Source organism: Plecotus auritus (genome assembly GCF_963455305.1).
Source record: "Plecotus auritus genome assembly, chromosome: 4".
NCBI classification, from domain to species: Eukaryota; Metazoa; Chordata; class Mammalia; order Chiroptera; family Vespertilionidae; genus Plecotus; species Plecotus auritus.
Window position 1 is genome coordinate 27,257,242 of NC_137775.1, and position 16,495 is coordinate 27,273,736.

At 42.2% G+C, this 16,495-nt stretch overlaps 1 protein-coding gene and 1 long non-coding RNA gene across 3 annotated transcripts in view; one reads left to right on the top strand and one right to left on the bottom strand.

The window, feature by feature from the left end:
- Window positions 1-16,495, top strand: part of ARFGEF3 (ARFGEF family member 3) — a 149,088-nt gene that overhangs the window by 120,205 nt on the left and 12,388 nt on the right. For both annotated transcript variants that reach the window (XM_080665273.1, XM_080665274.1), the window contains exons 22-27: window positions 1,005-1,184; window positions 3,306-3,450; window positions 4,993-5,115; window positions 7,146-7,249; window positions 8,972-9,116; window positions 14,807-14,935. In XM_080665273.1, the coding sequence (XP_080521399.1) occupies window positions 1,005-1,184; window positions 3,306-3,450; window positions 4,993-5,115; window positions 7,146-7,249; window positions 8,972-9,116; window positions 14,807-14,935 (826 nt within the window). The remainder of the gene's footprint in view (window positions 1-1,004; window positions 1,185-3,305; window positions 3,451-4,992; window positions 5,116-7,145; window positions 7,250-8,971; window positions 9,117-14,806; window positions 14,936-16,495) is intronic.
- LOC308246921 lies at window positions 6,749-14,805 on the bottom strand. Its single transcript, XR_013960442.1, has 3 exons — window positions 14,737-14,805; window positions 14,131-14,211; window positions 6,749-6,867 (listed from the first exon to the last, which is right to left on the bottom strand). It is a non-coding gene; the product is annotated as an uncharacterized lncRNA (long non-coding RNA).

Genomic DNA, 16,495 nt, shown 5'->3' on the forward strand with positions numbered 1-16,495 from the left:
TGCCCTGTTTTACAATAACTATTCTTAGTAGCTCTTTAGTGCCTATCTGGTAGAGGTGTCTTATCTGGTAGAGATATTTTGGGAGCTTAATTCACTAACCTGAGAACATTCTGCTAAGGAAAGGGAGTAGAAAATAATTGCTTAGTTATGGCGAAGCAGTATCTCAGTTATCTATTACACTTTAATAAAGCATCCCCAAAACCGAGTGATTTAAAACAATAGCCATTTAGTTAACTCAGGATCCCCTGCGTCAGATGTGTGAGCTGGGCTCAACTGGCGTTTCTCCGGTCTCAGCCAGGCTGGGCAGATCTCAGCTGGCCTCACATGTCACCTGTGGCCAGCTGGTCCATGATGGCCTTGACTGGGACGCCTGGACAATGGGCTCTCTCCTCCAGAGGACTAGCCTCATCATGGCATTTTTAGAATTCCAAAGGAAAGCAAGGGGGCAAATCCCAAATCACAACGACTCTTCAGCTCTCCACTCATAAGAGATTTGATATTGTTCAAAGCAAGACACACATCCAAGCCCAGGGGGAGAGGGGGAGGAGACTACTACAGGGCCTGGGTAGAAGGAGCCTTGGACCAGTTAGAGCATTATTGGTGCAGTTGGCCCCCTCACTCAGGGACAGGTGATTCCTCTGATCTTTGTGTGTTTGGGGCAGAGCTAACAATGAGCCCCTGGGCAGCTCTGGTGCCTTTAAAGTCAGCATGTTCTACATCACCGAGAAAACTGTCCTGTTACCTAAAAAAAGAAGAAATTACTAGATACTCTCAGTTTCCTAGAAACATTTCAGTGACATTGGAGTTGTGTCTAAACAGTTTGTTAAATTATTAAAAATACAATTCAGTGTGCTGCTCATCTATCCGTGCCCCTTGAAATGTTTTTTACTGGAGAATTGCTGCCTCCACCTCCCTGCAATGAGGTGAGTTAGGAAAACCTTTGGAAACCAGATTCTTACTTGCCTGGAGTTCTGATGGTGTTCTCTTCTCTCGTGAATTTGCAGGCTGCCTGCCACAAGGAAAGACATGTGTCTCAGAAGGCTGTCTCCTTCATCCATGACATACTGACAGAGGTTCTCACGGACTGGAACGAGCCACCTCATTTCCACTTCAATGAAGCCCTCTTCCGACCCTTTGAGCGGATTATGCAGCTGGAGCTGTGTGACGAGGATGTCCAAGACCAGGTCAGTGTGTCCCAGTAATCAGCATTGCCATCATCTTTGCGGCTAGCTCTTACTGAGTGCACTGGCAGGCATTGTCCTATGAACTTAGCATGTTCACCTTTTCACTAATCCTACGTGGAATCTGTGACAAAGAAAGGAAGGTGAATCCATTTAGCTGGGGATACATGGTTAGTGCTTGGTGGAACTGGGACTCGAACCTATGCAATCGGGCTATACTGGTCTATGCTCTTGTACCTAGTCTACATGGATTGTCTCTTTGAAATCTAAATATGTTAAATAAAGACTTAAGCCCTAGCCTATTTGGCTCAGTGGATAGAGTGTCGGCCTACAGACCAAAGGGTCCAGGTTCAATTCCGGTCAAAGGCACATACCTCAGTTGCAGGCTCCTCCCCGGCCGGGGTCCTGGTTGCAGGAGGCAACCAATCGATGTGTATCTCTCACAGCAATATTTCTTTCTGTCTTTCCCTCTCTCTTCCACTCTCTCTAAAAAATCAATGGAAAATATCCTCCAGTGAGGATTAAAAACAAACAAAAAAGATGAAAGACTTAACATTATTTTTAAATACATTGACACTGGCAAGAAAGTGAAGAATACTAAGATGCCCACAACTAAGTAACAACTGGAAGCCACAGAAGTGAGCAGAGCTCTAAGACTGGGTTTGCCTCGACAGAATTTGTCACTAGGTGAAACTAAGTTCTGCTATCACATTCTTGAGGCCAGAAGAACAGAAAAAAAAAAAAAAGTTTAATGCAAATCTTTAAAACTGGTGTTCATTCAGATCAAGGTTGCGTTAGAAATGAACCCAAGTAGCATCCTCCCTGAAGATAAGATCTGCCTGTTTCTAACACTGGCACTTAGTAAAGATAAAAAAATAAAATCACAAGCCAGCCACTCTGTGGGGGTCAGTGCATGAAATTGCACCACCTGGTGGTCAGAGAAACTTTGCACAGGCACTGTACAGAGCAATTCCCATCAAAATCCAAGCAGGCTTTTTAAAGATATTGGCAAGATGATTCTCAAATTTATATGCATATTCAAGGGATCGGGACTAGAGGAAAACAGATTTCAAAAAGAAGAACAAATTTGAAGAATTTACACTACCCGATTTCGAAACGTCAGTAGTCAACACAGTGCGTTATTGGTATAAGGATAGACTTATAGAACGATGGAACTTAATAGAGCACAGAAATAAATTCTCACATTTATGTTCAATTAATTTTTTACAAAGATGCCACTGGAATTCGATAGAGAGAGAGGATGTTATTTTCAACAAATAGTGTTTGAACATATGCAATAAAAATAACCTACACTTTTACCTCAACATATACCAAAAAAAAAATTTCAATATGGATCATAGGCTTAACTGTAAGAGCAAAAACTATAAATATTTCTAGGAGGAAGTATAAGAGATGATCTTTTAGACCTTGGATTAGGCAAATATTTCTTAGAAATGATACCAGCATCATCCATAAAAAGAAAATGTGATGATGCTCACTCCAGCAGCACACATGAAAACTACAACAATACAGAGCAGATTAGCACAGCCCCTGCTCAAGGATGACATGCAAATTCATGGAACTGTCCATGTTTTGTGCAGTTTCCAAGCATCCTTACCACCCTTTGCCGATTAACACAGATACACATACAAAAAATTTTTGATGAATTGGGCTTCATTAAAACTTAAAACTTTTGCTCTTCTAGCATCATTGAAAAATAAAGACAAGCCGAGGCTATGAAAAAGTATTTGCACATTATAGACCTCAGGAAGGATCTGAATCTAGAATACATAAAGAATTCTAAAAGAAATTTTTAAAAAAAAGACAAGGATGAGAAGACAAAGACCCAATCTAAAAAAAAAAAACCAGTAAAATATTTATAAATGGCTAATAATAAGCTCGTGAAAAGTTGCTCAGCAACATGAATCATTAGTAAAATGCCCATTAAGGTAATATGACTGCTTATTTAGGTGATTTTTTGCTTGAGTTTGCCTGGGTTCTGTTCTTTCTCTTTCACTAAAATTAACCCAGAAATAGGGAGCAGAAATACATCACCCTTCCCAGAAATTCTCCTCCTCCTTTTAAGAGAAGGGTTTTATGTGCCACCTCCTTTGCCTCTGCCAGGTCGTCACATCCATTGGTGAGCTGGTTGAAGTGTGTTCCACCCAAATCCAGTCGGGCTGGAGGCCCTTGTTCAGTGCCCTGGAGACGGTGCACAGCGGGAACAAGTCCGAGGTGAAGGAGTACCTAGTTGGCGATTACTCCATGGGTAAGATAGTGTGTGGGTATTATATCCTGAGACTTTACTGCATTCCTTCATTAGTTCTAACAACGTTTGTTCGAGTCTCTTAAGACTTTCTGTATAGAAGACCATGACATCTGCAGACAGAGAATTTTACCTCTTCCTTTCCAATTTGGGTGCCCTTCATTTCTTTTTCTTGCCCACTTGCTCTGGAGAGGACTTGAGCAGGAGTGGAGATAGTGGGAAGGATGTGGGGCTGACTTTTGCTACAGAGCATTAGTTCTCTAAGCCCAGTTTCATGCCATCAAAGCAAAGTGAACAGTAGGGAAGCCCGGCATTCAGCCGTGCTGTATCAGCAGGAAATAAGTTGGTGTTGCAGGGACGCGAGTTCTGAGTTCTGCCAGCAGGTGAGAGCCCCGAGCATTGTCAGGTCCTGCTCTTATAGACTGAACGAAAGACTAAGAGACTCCTGTTGTTTTCACTAAAACAGATCTGTATGGAGCTAATGCCTAAAGCCAAAATGACAAATGTTATCCACTTGCTAGAAAGAAGCAGAAAACTATCATAACACAGGCAAATCCAAATCCAGGAGGCTGGGTCTGGATGGAAATGGATGGGCATCCCGAGGGCATGCCCAGCAACCAGGGGTATTGAGTCAGGGTCCCCAAGACCACCCCCACATTCAGAGACCCACCAGAAGGACTCAGCAAATAATCATGCTAAGATTTATTACATGGCCCAGATATATTCCATTGTTCACAGCTAAGAAGCAGGATGGCAGCGTAGGAAGGATAAGCCAGATTATAAGGGGGAAAGACAGACTGGATCTGGGGAAACCCCTGTCAGGCTCTCACCCTCCCATGAGGGGTCCCAGGGAGCACACTTTTACCCCAACAGTGAAAGATGCAGCAATATGATCTAATGCTTCAGCCCAGGAAAGTGCATTAGAAACCCAGCTGAGTGTGGTCCCAGCTGAGTGTGGTCCCTTCCGCCTAGCATACACCAGAATTCCTGACTCCCCAAAAGGTAGCAGGTGTTCAGAAAAAACCACATTGTTTGCACTGTCTTCTAGGCACAGTGAACTGCCTTTATTTGTTAAGTGTTGTCCGGGAATATTCTGAGAGTCAAGTTCCCAGACTCCAGCCAAGGGCCAAGCTGGCAAGCAGGCCTTAAAGGACAGCAGTCTCGGGCCTCCTATGTTAATTCTGTTCTGCACATGTATGGATAAAGTAGTATACTCCATCGGGGATTTATCTAAACCTCCCCTTCTCTATAATTGCACGTGCAGGGGCCCACGTTTCACTGCCCTATAGACCTGCACATTGCCTCAGCCCTGCATAAAGCCAGCTTTGCCCCCTATCCCCCCTGGGCTCTCTTTGTAGCTTTCCTGCATCTCCCCCTGCAGGCAAAGCTAAGAAGCACAGCATTGGAGCCAGGCCAACTGTCCATTCAAAAGGCACTGGCTTTTCTTCAGATTTTTCTAAGGCCCTGGGGAAGGTGCAGGGAGTATGGGCTACCTGAAGGGTAGAGACTTAACTTCCTTAAAATTCTATAATATTCCTCCCTCAGGAAAAGGCCAAGCTCCAGTGTTTGATGTATTTGAAGCTTTTCTCAATACCGACAACATCCAGGTCTTTGCTAATGCAGCCACTAGTTACATCATGTGCCTTATGAAGTTTGTCAAAGGACTGGGTAAGTGGAGTCCTCCTTTCATGCCTTGTGACAGCTGGGGACCCTTTCCTGCATGGCTTTGTATGGAAAGCCCCGGAGACAGGCCCTCTGACTGCCTGGAGCAAGCCAGCAGCCTGGGACAGGAGCAGATGGTGTGTGTGACTTTGTCCACGGCTGACATTTTTCATTGTGTTCATGGCATAATCTTGTAATGAAGTATGTTTCCTATTACTTCACAGACCACTGTTTATTTACGAAGCTCTAGCTTTGGTATTCTGTTGTTCAGTACAGAGCGGAGTGCCTGCTCCCTGGGCACGGCAGCCTGTTCGTACTGTGGGATATCAAGATGAATAAAACATGCTTCCTGCCTAGGAGACGCCCTGGGAAACAGACACATAAATCAATAATTACAGTTTATGAGACGAATACTTTCATAGAGGCTCATAAAGAAAAAAAAGCCATTTAAGATGAAATGAACAGGCAGCTGAGAGGTGGAACTGGGCATGCTCCAAGTTTCTTACAAGGACTGATGTTACCCAGAACTGGATATCCAGAAGGAGAGCAGGTCAGGTGTGGAGGACAGGACTAAGTAATGAAGCCTCTCTCTGGACATTTGGACATGTTGACTTTCAGTGAAACATCCGAGTGCAGATGCTTCTCTACATGTGAGAAATTTGAGAGTTTAGCTTAGGGAGTTGAGACCTGAAAATAGAGATGCAGGATTAGCAGTGTGCACATGGAGAATATTTAAAACGGGTAGGTCCTAGTTCTTTCTGTGAATTACAAGGTGGAATTACTAGTATTGAGCTGGGGGGGTGGGTACTAGGACCGTCTGAGCCCCCAGCATGCTGGCTGGGTACTGCCCCCGGCTCCAGGGAACACCATCAGTACAGCCTTCGACTTTGAAATACTCACTGTGATCAACAACTAGGAAGTGAATTTATTTTTAATTCCCACTTGGTTATTTCAACATGAATTTGACCTAGTCTGTGTTTTTATACTGGAAGGTGTGTTCATCTAAACCAGGAGTTTGCAAACTCTGGCCACAGGCCAAATCCAATCGCCAATCGTTTTTATAAATAGTTTCATTGGAGCACGGCCAGGGTCATTCGTCTGTGGCTGTTTTTGTGCAGCAGGGGCAGGGTTGAGAAGCTGCAGCCAAGACAGTCTGACCTGCAAAGCCTGGAGTATTTCCTGTCTGGCCCCATACAAAAAAACGTTTGCCAATATCCAAAACGTAAGAAATGTTTGTCTTTTCTAAGGAGAACATGCCTCTTTGTCTGCATCTGAATTTTAACTAATGCCTAGTCATTATGTCTGTTTACTCACAGGGGAGGGTGCTAGTTGCTACAATTATAGACAATTAGAAACAATTACAGTACTGTGCAATGATTTTATTAAAAGTCGAGAAATAGGTTCATTACATGAGAAGAAAAGTCATTCTCAACTGTTGTTTGCCTATAGAAAATCTAGAAACCCTCTACAGATCTGTAAAAAAAAAAAAAAAAAAAAAAAAGAATTTTATTTCAACTCAATTACATAGCCTCTATCCCCAAACCCCAGATGTTCAAAATCTTCCCAGAGCTTCATTTATCATCGCTATTTAGTGCTGAGCACCGGCAGCAACATGAGGTCCTTTTCCAGTGGAGAGAGGCCTGGTGCTTCATGCAGCCCAGCTGGCCTCCAGGATCCTCCTCATCAGAGCTTCAGAAGTCGCACCATCAGCGGCAGGGCCCAGGGACAAGAGAACACGGCTCGGCCACTGCCAGTGCTCTGGCAGGATCGAGAGAAAATGCCCATTGTTTAGTAAAAAGGGGAGTTACGAAACAAAATAATCTCAACCACATATGTGTTATGATCCCAACTGTGTTTAACATGTACACATACATGCAGGGGATAGAATGAGTGAAAGGATTTTTCTCAGGTACACGTTAATTTTTTTTTTTTTTTTGGTCTGTTTTAGTAGATATTGGATGAGTTAATGCTGTGCGAGTAAATAGGTCTTCTGTTGTAAGGGCATAAACAAGGATAACTTTGTCTCTGTCCCCCAGGGGAGGTGGACTGTAAGGAGATTGGAGACTGTGTCCCGGGACCAGGAGCCACCGCCCCCGATCTGTGCCTCCCTGCCCTGGATTACCTCAGGCGCTGCTCTCAGGTACGGGGTTGCTCACGCCAAGTCCCAGGCCCAGGAACCTGCCTCAGGAGATGCTTGTGACAAAAGACACGTGTGGGTGTCTTTGGCTGAGGCCCAGGAGAAGCCCTATCTACTGTCTCTGAGGCGATTGGAACTTAGGTTTGGAGCATTAATGTTTGTCCCACCCGTTCCACGAAGGAGAGAGAAAAAGTAATAACCGTGTGCTAGAACACAGTTGGACCCCGAGCTCTCTGGCGCTTCTCATTTACTCTCAGATGAACTACCACCATCTCTGTATTTGTCAGGATGTAGAGGATGGAATCATGAGGTCCCGGGAGATCTTCCTTACACACCAAAACTGAGAAAGTGGGGGTGCAGCCAGTGAGGAGAGACACAGAAAAAGTAAGAGGGATGTGTTGAGTCAAGAGCTAGTAGGCAAATCCAATAAAACCACCTGTCAATATGGGCAGTGATCTTAACTTTGCTCAGTTCAATAACGCTCTGTCCTTACCCATGTCCAATGCCTGTGGAACAAGATGTCACGCTGTCCTTGAAGCCCTTCCTCCTCTGGGCTTCGGTGACAACTCTCTCAGATAGATTTTCTCCAGTCTTCTCAGCTTGTGTCCCCAAGGCCCCATGTGACATGACTCCAGCTCTATTTCCACCTCAGAACCTCTCCTCTCACTCGCTGTGCTCCAACCACTCTCCCCTTCTGCCCCTCACATACACCCCGCTGATTACACCCAAATGTTTCCTCCTCAGATCTCTGTATGACGCCCCTTATCTTCCAAATCTCATCGGAAACATCGCTTGTCAGAGAAACCAGGCCTTCGGTATCTACCAACTCCCTGCCAATGTGCCCCACACACCTTGGTCACTCTCTCTAGTACCACCTGTCCAATGTTCTAACATTTACGCCAGACATTTTATTTATTATTTCTGCAAAGATTCTTGTCTGTAAGACCCATAGGAAAGGAATTTTGTCTATCTTTCTCACAACTGTTTCCCTGGTTTCTAGAACATGATGGTCACAGCAGGCCGGATTGTAATTTGTGAAGATATAAGGATCCTTGGCAGTTTGTTTCCGGAGCAGAGATCCCTAGGGCAGTGGTCGGCAAACTCATTAGTCAACAGAGCGGCAAACTGTTGACCGACCACTGCCCTAGGGGACCAGGCTCTCTGTTGACCGACCACTGCCCTAGGGGACCAGGCTCTCGTGGAGAGAGGGGAATAAAGAGCCCAGGGCAGTGTCTTCTGTTGCTGACCTTGCCCAGAGTTTCCTGTTTCCGCATTGCCCTCTGTGTCTTTGATGTGGGGTCATGTGAGAGGGAAATTGGAGTCTGGTATCTGATTTGCCTGCAGACTCTCTTCTCAGTGATGCCCATAGAACACCTTCTCCCATAGGCAAAAATTCTTGACATGTGACATGGTTCCCTTAGTAGGTTCATACGAATCTATAAAACGCATAGGCAATTGAGATGCTGGAAAAGTATTCATTGTGTTTTTCCCCTCTACCTTTTTGTTGCCATTGAATGCTATTTCATTTGCTTCTTGGGATAAATGCCTCCTGCGAGCTAGCTTATGAAGCCAATCACAACCACTCAGCTTTAAACCTTTCATACAGTGGCAGCTTTTCTGGTTTTCTCTCCCCTTTCTATAACTAGTACATAATTTTATTGTTCTTTAAAGCCCAGAGTATAGCTTTTTCCAATATATAACTGAAATTTGGTATTTTTTATTTAGTTATTGGCCAAAATCTACAAAATGCCGATGAAGCCAATATTCCTTAGTGGGCGACTTGCTAGCTTGCCTCGAAGACTTCAGGAGCAGTCGGCGAGCAGTGAGGATGGCATTGAGTCGGTCCTGTCTGATTTTGATGATGACACTGGTAAGTTCATCGATTAGACTAAATCAGGTTATTGGCTGTGTACGTATTCTCAGAAGCTTAAGCCACGAATTAACTAGCTTATAGATCTTGAATGATCATCCATTTATGTTGTTACTGTTTATGATTCTAACAAGTCTACCTAAAAGTTTCTATGGGTTCTCCAAACACATTTCACAGTTGATGCCTCCATCTAAAACCAGTGCAGATTCTGCTAAATATAATTTCTAACTTTGACTCTCTTGAATTTAGCACATTGGAATGTGGTTGCATTGGTGCATTGGTACTTAAATTGGCAAGTAATTGTCTTTAATTCCTTCTAGGAAACACAATCATTATGTAATTACTTCCTTCAGGACTATTTGGTCAGAGACTGGGGAAATTAAGCCATTACTGAAGAGAGAATCTATTTGTGACTGGCGAAGCTAGAGACTCATTAAGAGAATAATTTTAAAGAATGTGTTCCAAATTAGTTCCCATGTAATTTATTTTCAGAACGGCTAACTCATGCTCCAACTTGATGACCCTTTCCTGTTTCTAGATGTAGAAATGGAAATGATATCCTTAAAGGGGTCTGTTATCTGTGAATGGGTTGTTTCAAACCCACACAAAAGACTTTTTAGGGGAGGCTTCTTAAATTTGCTTTTGTGTTTGTTTTACATTTTCCTCTTGTTTATTTTTCTATTACAAATTCAGTTATGGGGGTGGCTAGAAGATTTACAGTTTTCCATAGAGATTATAAAACCTCACTAGTTCAGGCTATTTATGAGAAAGAACTATAGGAATAACTAATGTAAAGGAAAAATGAAAATACTGGAAATTGGCTACCTGTTGCTTAATAGAGGTTTCATTTTAATGGTTAGATTAGCATTGTAAACCTCCAAAATCAGAGAATTGTAGGCAAAAGCTAATGTTGCTTATCTATAATATAGTCTTTAATACAGTTTGTATTCAGGATGTCCCAAAAATGTATACACCCACTTTGAATAATTAATTATAAAGGCAGTTTTTATGAAAATACATTTCTTTTTCAAAATTGAGCTATCAGCATTAAAGTATTTATACATTTTGAGGGGGACACCTGTATGTAACAGTGGGCATTCCCTTTCCATGTATGCAAATCATTGATCTATTTTTTTTCTAGGCAGTCCATCTTCTTAGGGATAAAGTTTAGCCAAGCACCCACATAAAGTTTCCCACAGTATAAATTTATTGAGGGTTTTAAAGTTATAATTATACTAGAGGCCTGGTGCACGAAACTCGTGTATGGGGGGGGGGGTGTCCCTCAGCCCAGCCAGCACCCTCTCCAATCTGGGAGCCCTCAAGGGATGTCCGACTGCCCATTTAGGCCCGATCCTGGTGGGATCGGGCCTAAATGGGCAGTCGGACATCCTTCTCACAATCTAGGACTGCTGGCTCCCAACTGCTCGCCTGCCTTCCTTATTGCCCCTAACCACTTCTGCCTGCCAGCCTGATCACCCCCTAACCACTCCCCTGCCAGCCTGTTTTCCCCTAACTGCCCTCCCCTGCAGGCCTGGGTACCCCCCCAACTGCTCTCCCTTGCAGGCCTGGGTCCCTCCCAACTGCTCTCCCATGCAGGCCTGGGTCCCTCCCAACTGCCTTTCCCTGCAGGCCTGGTCGCCCCTAACTGCCCTCCCCTGCAGGCTTGATCACCCACAACTGCCCTCCCCTGCAGGCTTGATCGCCCACAACTGCCCTCCCTTGCAGGCCTGGTCCCTCCCAACTACCCTCCCCTGCTGGCCATCTTGTGGCGGCCATCTTGTGTCCACATGGGGGCAGTATCTTTGACCACATGGGGGCAGCCATCTTGTGTGTTGGAGTGATGGTTAATCTGCATATTACTCTTTTATTAGATAGGAAAGAGGTCTGGTGCACGGGTGGGGGGCAGCTGGTTTGCCCTGAAGGGTGTCCCAGATCAGGGTGGGGGTTCCCTTAGGGCGTGGGGTGGCAGGCCTGTGGTGGTTTGCAGGCCGGCCACGCCCCCTGGCGACCCAAGCAGAGGCCCTGGTATCTGGGGTTTCTTTATCTCTACAATTGAAACTTTGTAGCCTGGAGTGGAGCCAAGCCTTCTGCTTGCTCCGTGGCGGCAGCCATTTCTGTTGGGATTTATGTATCTTCTATCAGTGAAACTTTGTAGCCTTGAGTGGAGGCCTAGGCCCGCAAGGGCAGGCGGAAAGTTTGGCTTCCTCCATTGCTGGGGAAACCCAAGCCTCCCTCCTGCTCTCTGTGGCTGTAGCCATCTTGGTTGGGTTTATTTGCATATTCGCTCCTGATTGGCTGGTGGGTGTGGCTTGTGGGTGTAGTGGAGTGATGGTTAATTTGCATATTACTCTTTTATTAGATAGGATAGGAAACATAGCTAAATCAGAGAAAGGAATAAAAAAGCTTTAAGTTAGTATTAGCAATTCTCACCATTTATATATTCTGAGATATTTCTCTACTTTTCAAAGGCAAATAATTATTTTCCCCCTATGGAAATTTCATAGACATATTTAAACTAGACAGAATGATATAGTGAACCTTCATATACCTATCACACAGCTTCAAATATAAACTTATAGCCAGCCTCATATAATGTAAACACACACACATGCTCACTCTCCGTCTCTGTCATCCCTACCCATTTCCTCCTTTCCATATTATTTTAAAACAAACCTAAGACATTAGTATGTTTTCTTTAAAGATAACAACCATAAAGTTATTATCACACCTAAAAATTAACAATTACTCTTTACTAACATCTAATATCTATTGTGTAACATTTTCCATTTGTCTTATAGATGTCAGTTAATTTTTAGGATTCACATAAGATCCATACTCTATGTTTGGCTGACATGTCTCTTAAATCCTTTTCAATCTATAGATTTCTTCTCCAACTTTATTTAACCCCTTTTCAATTTATTTGCTGAAGTGAGGTACTTTGTCCTGTAGAGTTTCCCATAATGCTGTGTAACATGTTTTTCTGTCCTCTGAATTTCCTCTAAATTAGCTTGTCCACACCTGTTCTTACAGGGTGGGGCAAGAGTAGGTTTACAGTTGTTCATATGGAAAATAATGCAGTCCTATATAATAAAAGCCTAATATGCAAATCAACCAAATGGCAGAATGACCAGTCGCTATGATGCGCACTGACCACCAGGGGGAAGACACTCAACACAGGAGCTGCCTCCAGCCTGCAGGCCCTAGGCCAGCCAAGGTGGGTGCCAGTGGGGGCCCCGCCGGTCACCCCACAGATTGGCCCTGATCGCTGGCCAGGCCTAGGGACCCTACCGATGCACAAATTTCATGCACCAGGCCTCTAGTAATAAATAAATAATAATACAAGAATAAATTCCATGTTTCACGTACTCACAACTGTAAACCTATTTTTGCCCCAGTCTGTATTTTGAGGTTCATAAGAATTTCTTATTACCTAGTTTTATTATATTTATTGTCCATGATTTTGGTTTTGCCTCCTATTAATAGGGATATTTAAAACTGGGGAAATAGGTTTTTTTTAATGGAAACTCTTTTTAAAATATATTTTTATTGATTTCAAAGAGAGGAAGGGAGAGAGAAAGAGAGAGAGAAACATCAATGATGAGAGAGAATCCATTGACTGGCAGCCTCCTGCATGCCCCCTACTGGGGATCGAGCCCACAACCCGGGTATATGCCCTTCATTAGAATCAAACCTGGGACCCTTCAGTCCACAGGCCAGTGCTCTATCCACTGAGCCAAACCAGCTAGGGTAATGGAAACATTCTTGAAGTGCCATCTTCTGATGCAGTTTTATTTTGTAGGAAAATTTGAAGTATTGAAATGAAAATGTAGAGTGGGCTGTTTTTTATATTCTACTCTAGTCCTTTTCTGCACAGCTTTCTGAGCTATAGGTCCACATATTTCCAGACAGTGATGTGCAAAATGTTGGCTCATACAGTGCTTGCATAAATGACAGAAATAAAATTATTTGGACCTAGTAAAAAGAATTTCATGTTTTTTCTCTCACCTAGTAATAGGCAGCACTGAAAGTTAGTATGTTATTTTAAAAGTGAAACTCTGAGAAGAAAGAGGAGAGTTGTGTACTGAGGGCAGATGAACCTCCTGCACTGGGAGCATCATTCTCCCAGCTATGAGTAATATGCACAGTGATTTGTATGTACACAGGAGTGAGAGGATGCCAGAATTGCAAACTGACGTGTGGACAAGTAAATTTAAAACAATTTATAGATTACAAAAGAAGGAAAACAAAGATGAATGGCCTTTGGAAAAAATGGGGCACTAAGAAGAGCACAGATAGACTAGCACAAGCAACAAGAGGGAAAAAACAGGTAACTTAGACTTCAAAATTGAAAACTTTTGTGCATCAAAGGACATTATCAAGAAAGTGAAAAGACAACCTAAAGAATGGGAGCACATATTTGTAAATCATATATCTGGAGTGGTTTTAATATCTAGAATCTATAAATAATTCCTAAAACTCAACAACAAAAAGATAACCCACTGTAAAAATGGGCAAGGAACAGGAATAGCTATTTCTCAAAAATAAATAAATAAAAGATATACAGATGGCCTATAAGTACCAGTAAGTGCATGAAAAGAGGCCCAATAATACTAGTCATTAGAAAAATGTAAATCAAAAGCATGATGAAATATTAGTTACACTTCCTAGGATGGCCATCGGTTAAAAAAAAGCAATAGAAAATTGTGTAAATAAGTGTAAGCAAGGATGTGGAGAAATTGGAACTCTCATGGGAATATAAAATGGTACAGTTTTTGTGGAAAACAATTTGGTAGTTCTCCAAAACACTAAATAAAATTACCATAGAAAGCCACTCTTAGGTATGTACTAAAAGAATTAAAAGGAGGGATTCAAACATATTCTCCAGTGTTCATTGCAGTCTTATTCACAATAACCAAAAGGTAGAAACAACACGTATCCAACATGATGGACAAAATGTGGTGTATACATACAATGGAATATTATTTATCCATAAAAAGTAACGAAATTCTGATACCTGCTATAACATGGATGTGCCTTGAAAGTGTTATGCTAAGTGAAATAAGCCAGACACAAAAACAGCAAATATTTTATGATTCTACTTACACAAAATATCCAGAGGAGGCAGAGAGAGACAGAAGGTAGATCAGAGGTTACCGGAGGTGTTAGAGTGAGGGGAGAATGGAGAGTTATTGCTTAATGACTATAGAGAGTTTCTGTTTGAGGTGATGAAAAATTTTGAAAATAGATAGTAGTGATGGTTGTACAACACTGTGCATTTAATTGGTACCACTGAATTGTACACACAAGCATGGTTAGAATGGCATTTTTATGTATATCTTAATGATTGACTAAGGTGATAGAATTAAAAGGACATTATATTCTTTTGCTATCATCAGCTCCCAAGAAACATGACAATCATTTCATATAGAACTTACAAACCACATCACTTTCTTCCTGAAGGGGAATAAGGAAGAAATTTGAGGAGTGTTCTTTTTTCTTTGACTTTGTCAGAATATGTAAATTATAATCTGTCCGTCTATAGACCCTGAGGGCTGCCTTACTGGGGGATGCCTCCCACCCATAGAGCACATGGCAGTTTACTAGTAGAGACCTCCTTTACCTATTTGACCTTGCAATGATTCTGTATCCTGTTCAACCAAATGTCACAGCGGTCTGGTTTTGCGTTCCAGGTCTGATAGAAGTCTGGATCATCCTGCTGGAGCAGCTAACAGCAGCTGTGTCCAACTGCCCACGGCAGCACCAGCCGCCCACCTTGGATTTACTCTTCGAGCTGTTGAGAGATGTGACCAAAACACCTGGTAAATATTTCTATGTCTGTCATTTGGGGCACGTGTCATACATATAATGTTTATCAGGAAGGGCCTACCTATTTTACTGCTATAACCCTAGAGAGCATAATACATGCTCAAGAAATACTTATGGAATGGCTGTGATGTTTAGGATATGTCCTATGATTATTTACAAGTCTTCCCACCAGTCCATTTACAAATAATATGTGGTGGCCAGTTAGTTGAATGTGTTGGAGCCCCACAATAATCAGGCTGTGGTATCAATGTCTCCGTGAGCGAGCTGGCTTTACTCTGTTCCATAAACCCAGACTTGTATCTCACATGTTATTGGCCCCAGAGCAGTCGATAGGGTTCACAGTGTCTCCCGCTGACATAACCAAACCGTTCAAACATATATGCAGTATTAAGACAGCAGCATCTTGATTGTATAAAGGTCAGAGGAAATTAGATTTGTAAAATGACAGTGATCACCTAGTACCCTGATAGAAGAAAAGAATGTCCCTTAGAAATGTATTTCTTGTTCTGAATTAAGGTTAGTATACACACTTACCCAAATTTTCCTAAGATTAAAGAAATTTTTATAGATTTTAGTTTTCATTAACAGAATCATAACCACAAATGAAACCACTAGTTTATAGTAAGAAGAGGGGTTTTTTCAATATAAACAGATAAAGACTTGATAATTGATACTGTTTTAAAATCTATTGCAAACTTTATATTGGAATTTTTCCCCAGAAAATCATAATAGTTACTCTCACATGTTAAAATGTTAAATGCCAAAATAAGCAGGTATTTTTTTTAGTTAACATTTTTTTAAAAATATTTTTTTATTGATTTTAGAGAGGAAGGGAGAGGGATAGAAAGATAGAAACATCAATGATGAGAGAGAATCATTAATCGGCTGCCTCCTGCACGCCCCCTACTGGGGATCGAGCCTGCAACCCAGGCATGTGCCCTTGGCTGGAATCGAACCTGGGACCCTTCAGTCTGCAGGCCAATGCTCTATCCACTGAGCCAAACTGGCTAGGGCAAAGCAGGTATTTTACAGAATGAATTATATGCCACTGCTTCTAAATCTCTTTTATTGGTCATTATCATTTTCTGCTTTCACATTTAGTGCTACTAAGTGTGTGAATTTAACTCAGTAATTCTACTCCTAGAAATCTATCATCAAAGGAATTAACGGTAATAAAGACAAAAACATATATATGATGGTATGTGCTAAAACATCTTAAATACAAAAAATAAGTATGGTAAAACCATATAAATATACTATTGACATTAAAATGAATATTTGTGAATAATATTTAATGACATAAATAACTGTTTATAAGGCATTACGTTAGAATATACACTGAGTGGCCAGATTATTTATTATGATCTCTGAATGCATAATAATCTGGCCACTCAGTGTATTTGTATCTCAAATGGGTACCAAAAGTATTCTAGACTTTTGCTGGAGATCAACCACCTATTTGCCCTGAGCTTTCTATCAGCCAGTGCAAAGGGGAAAACTGATCAGGTGCACGATTTATAGTATCTTTGATATCAAATAAATGAGGTACTCAA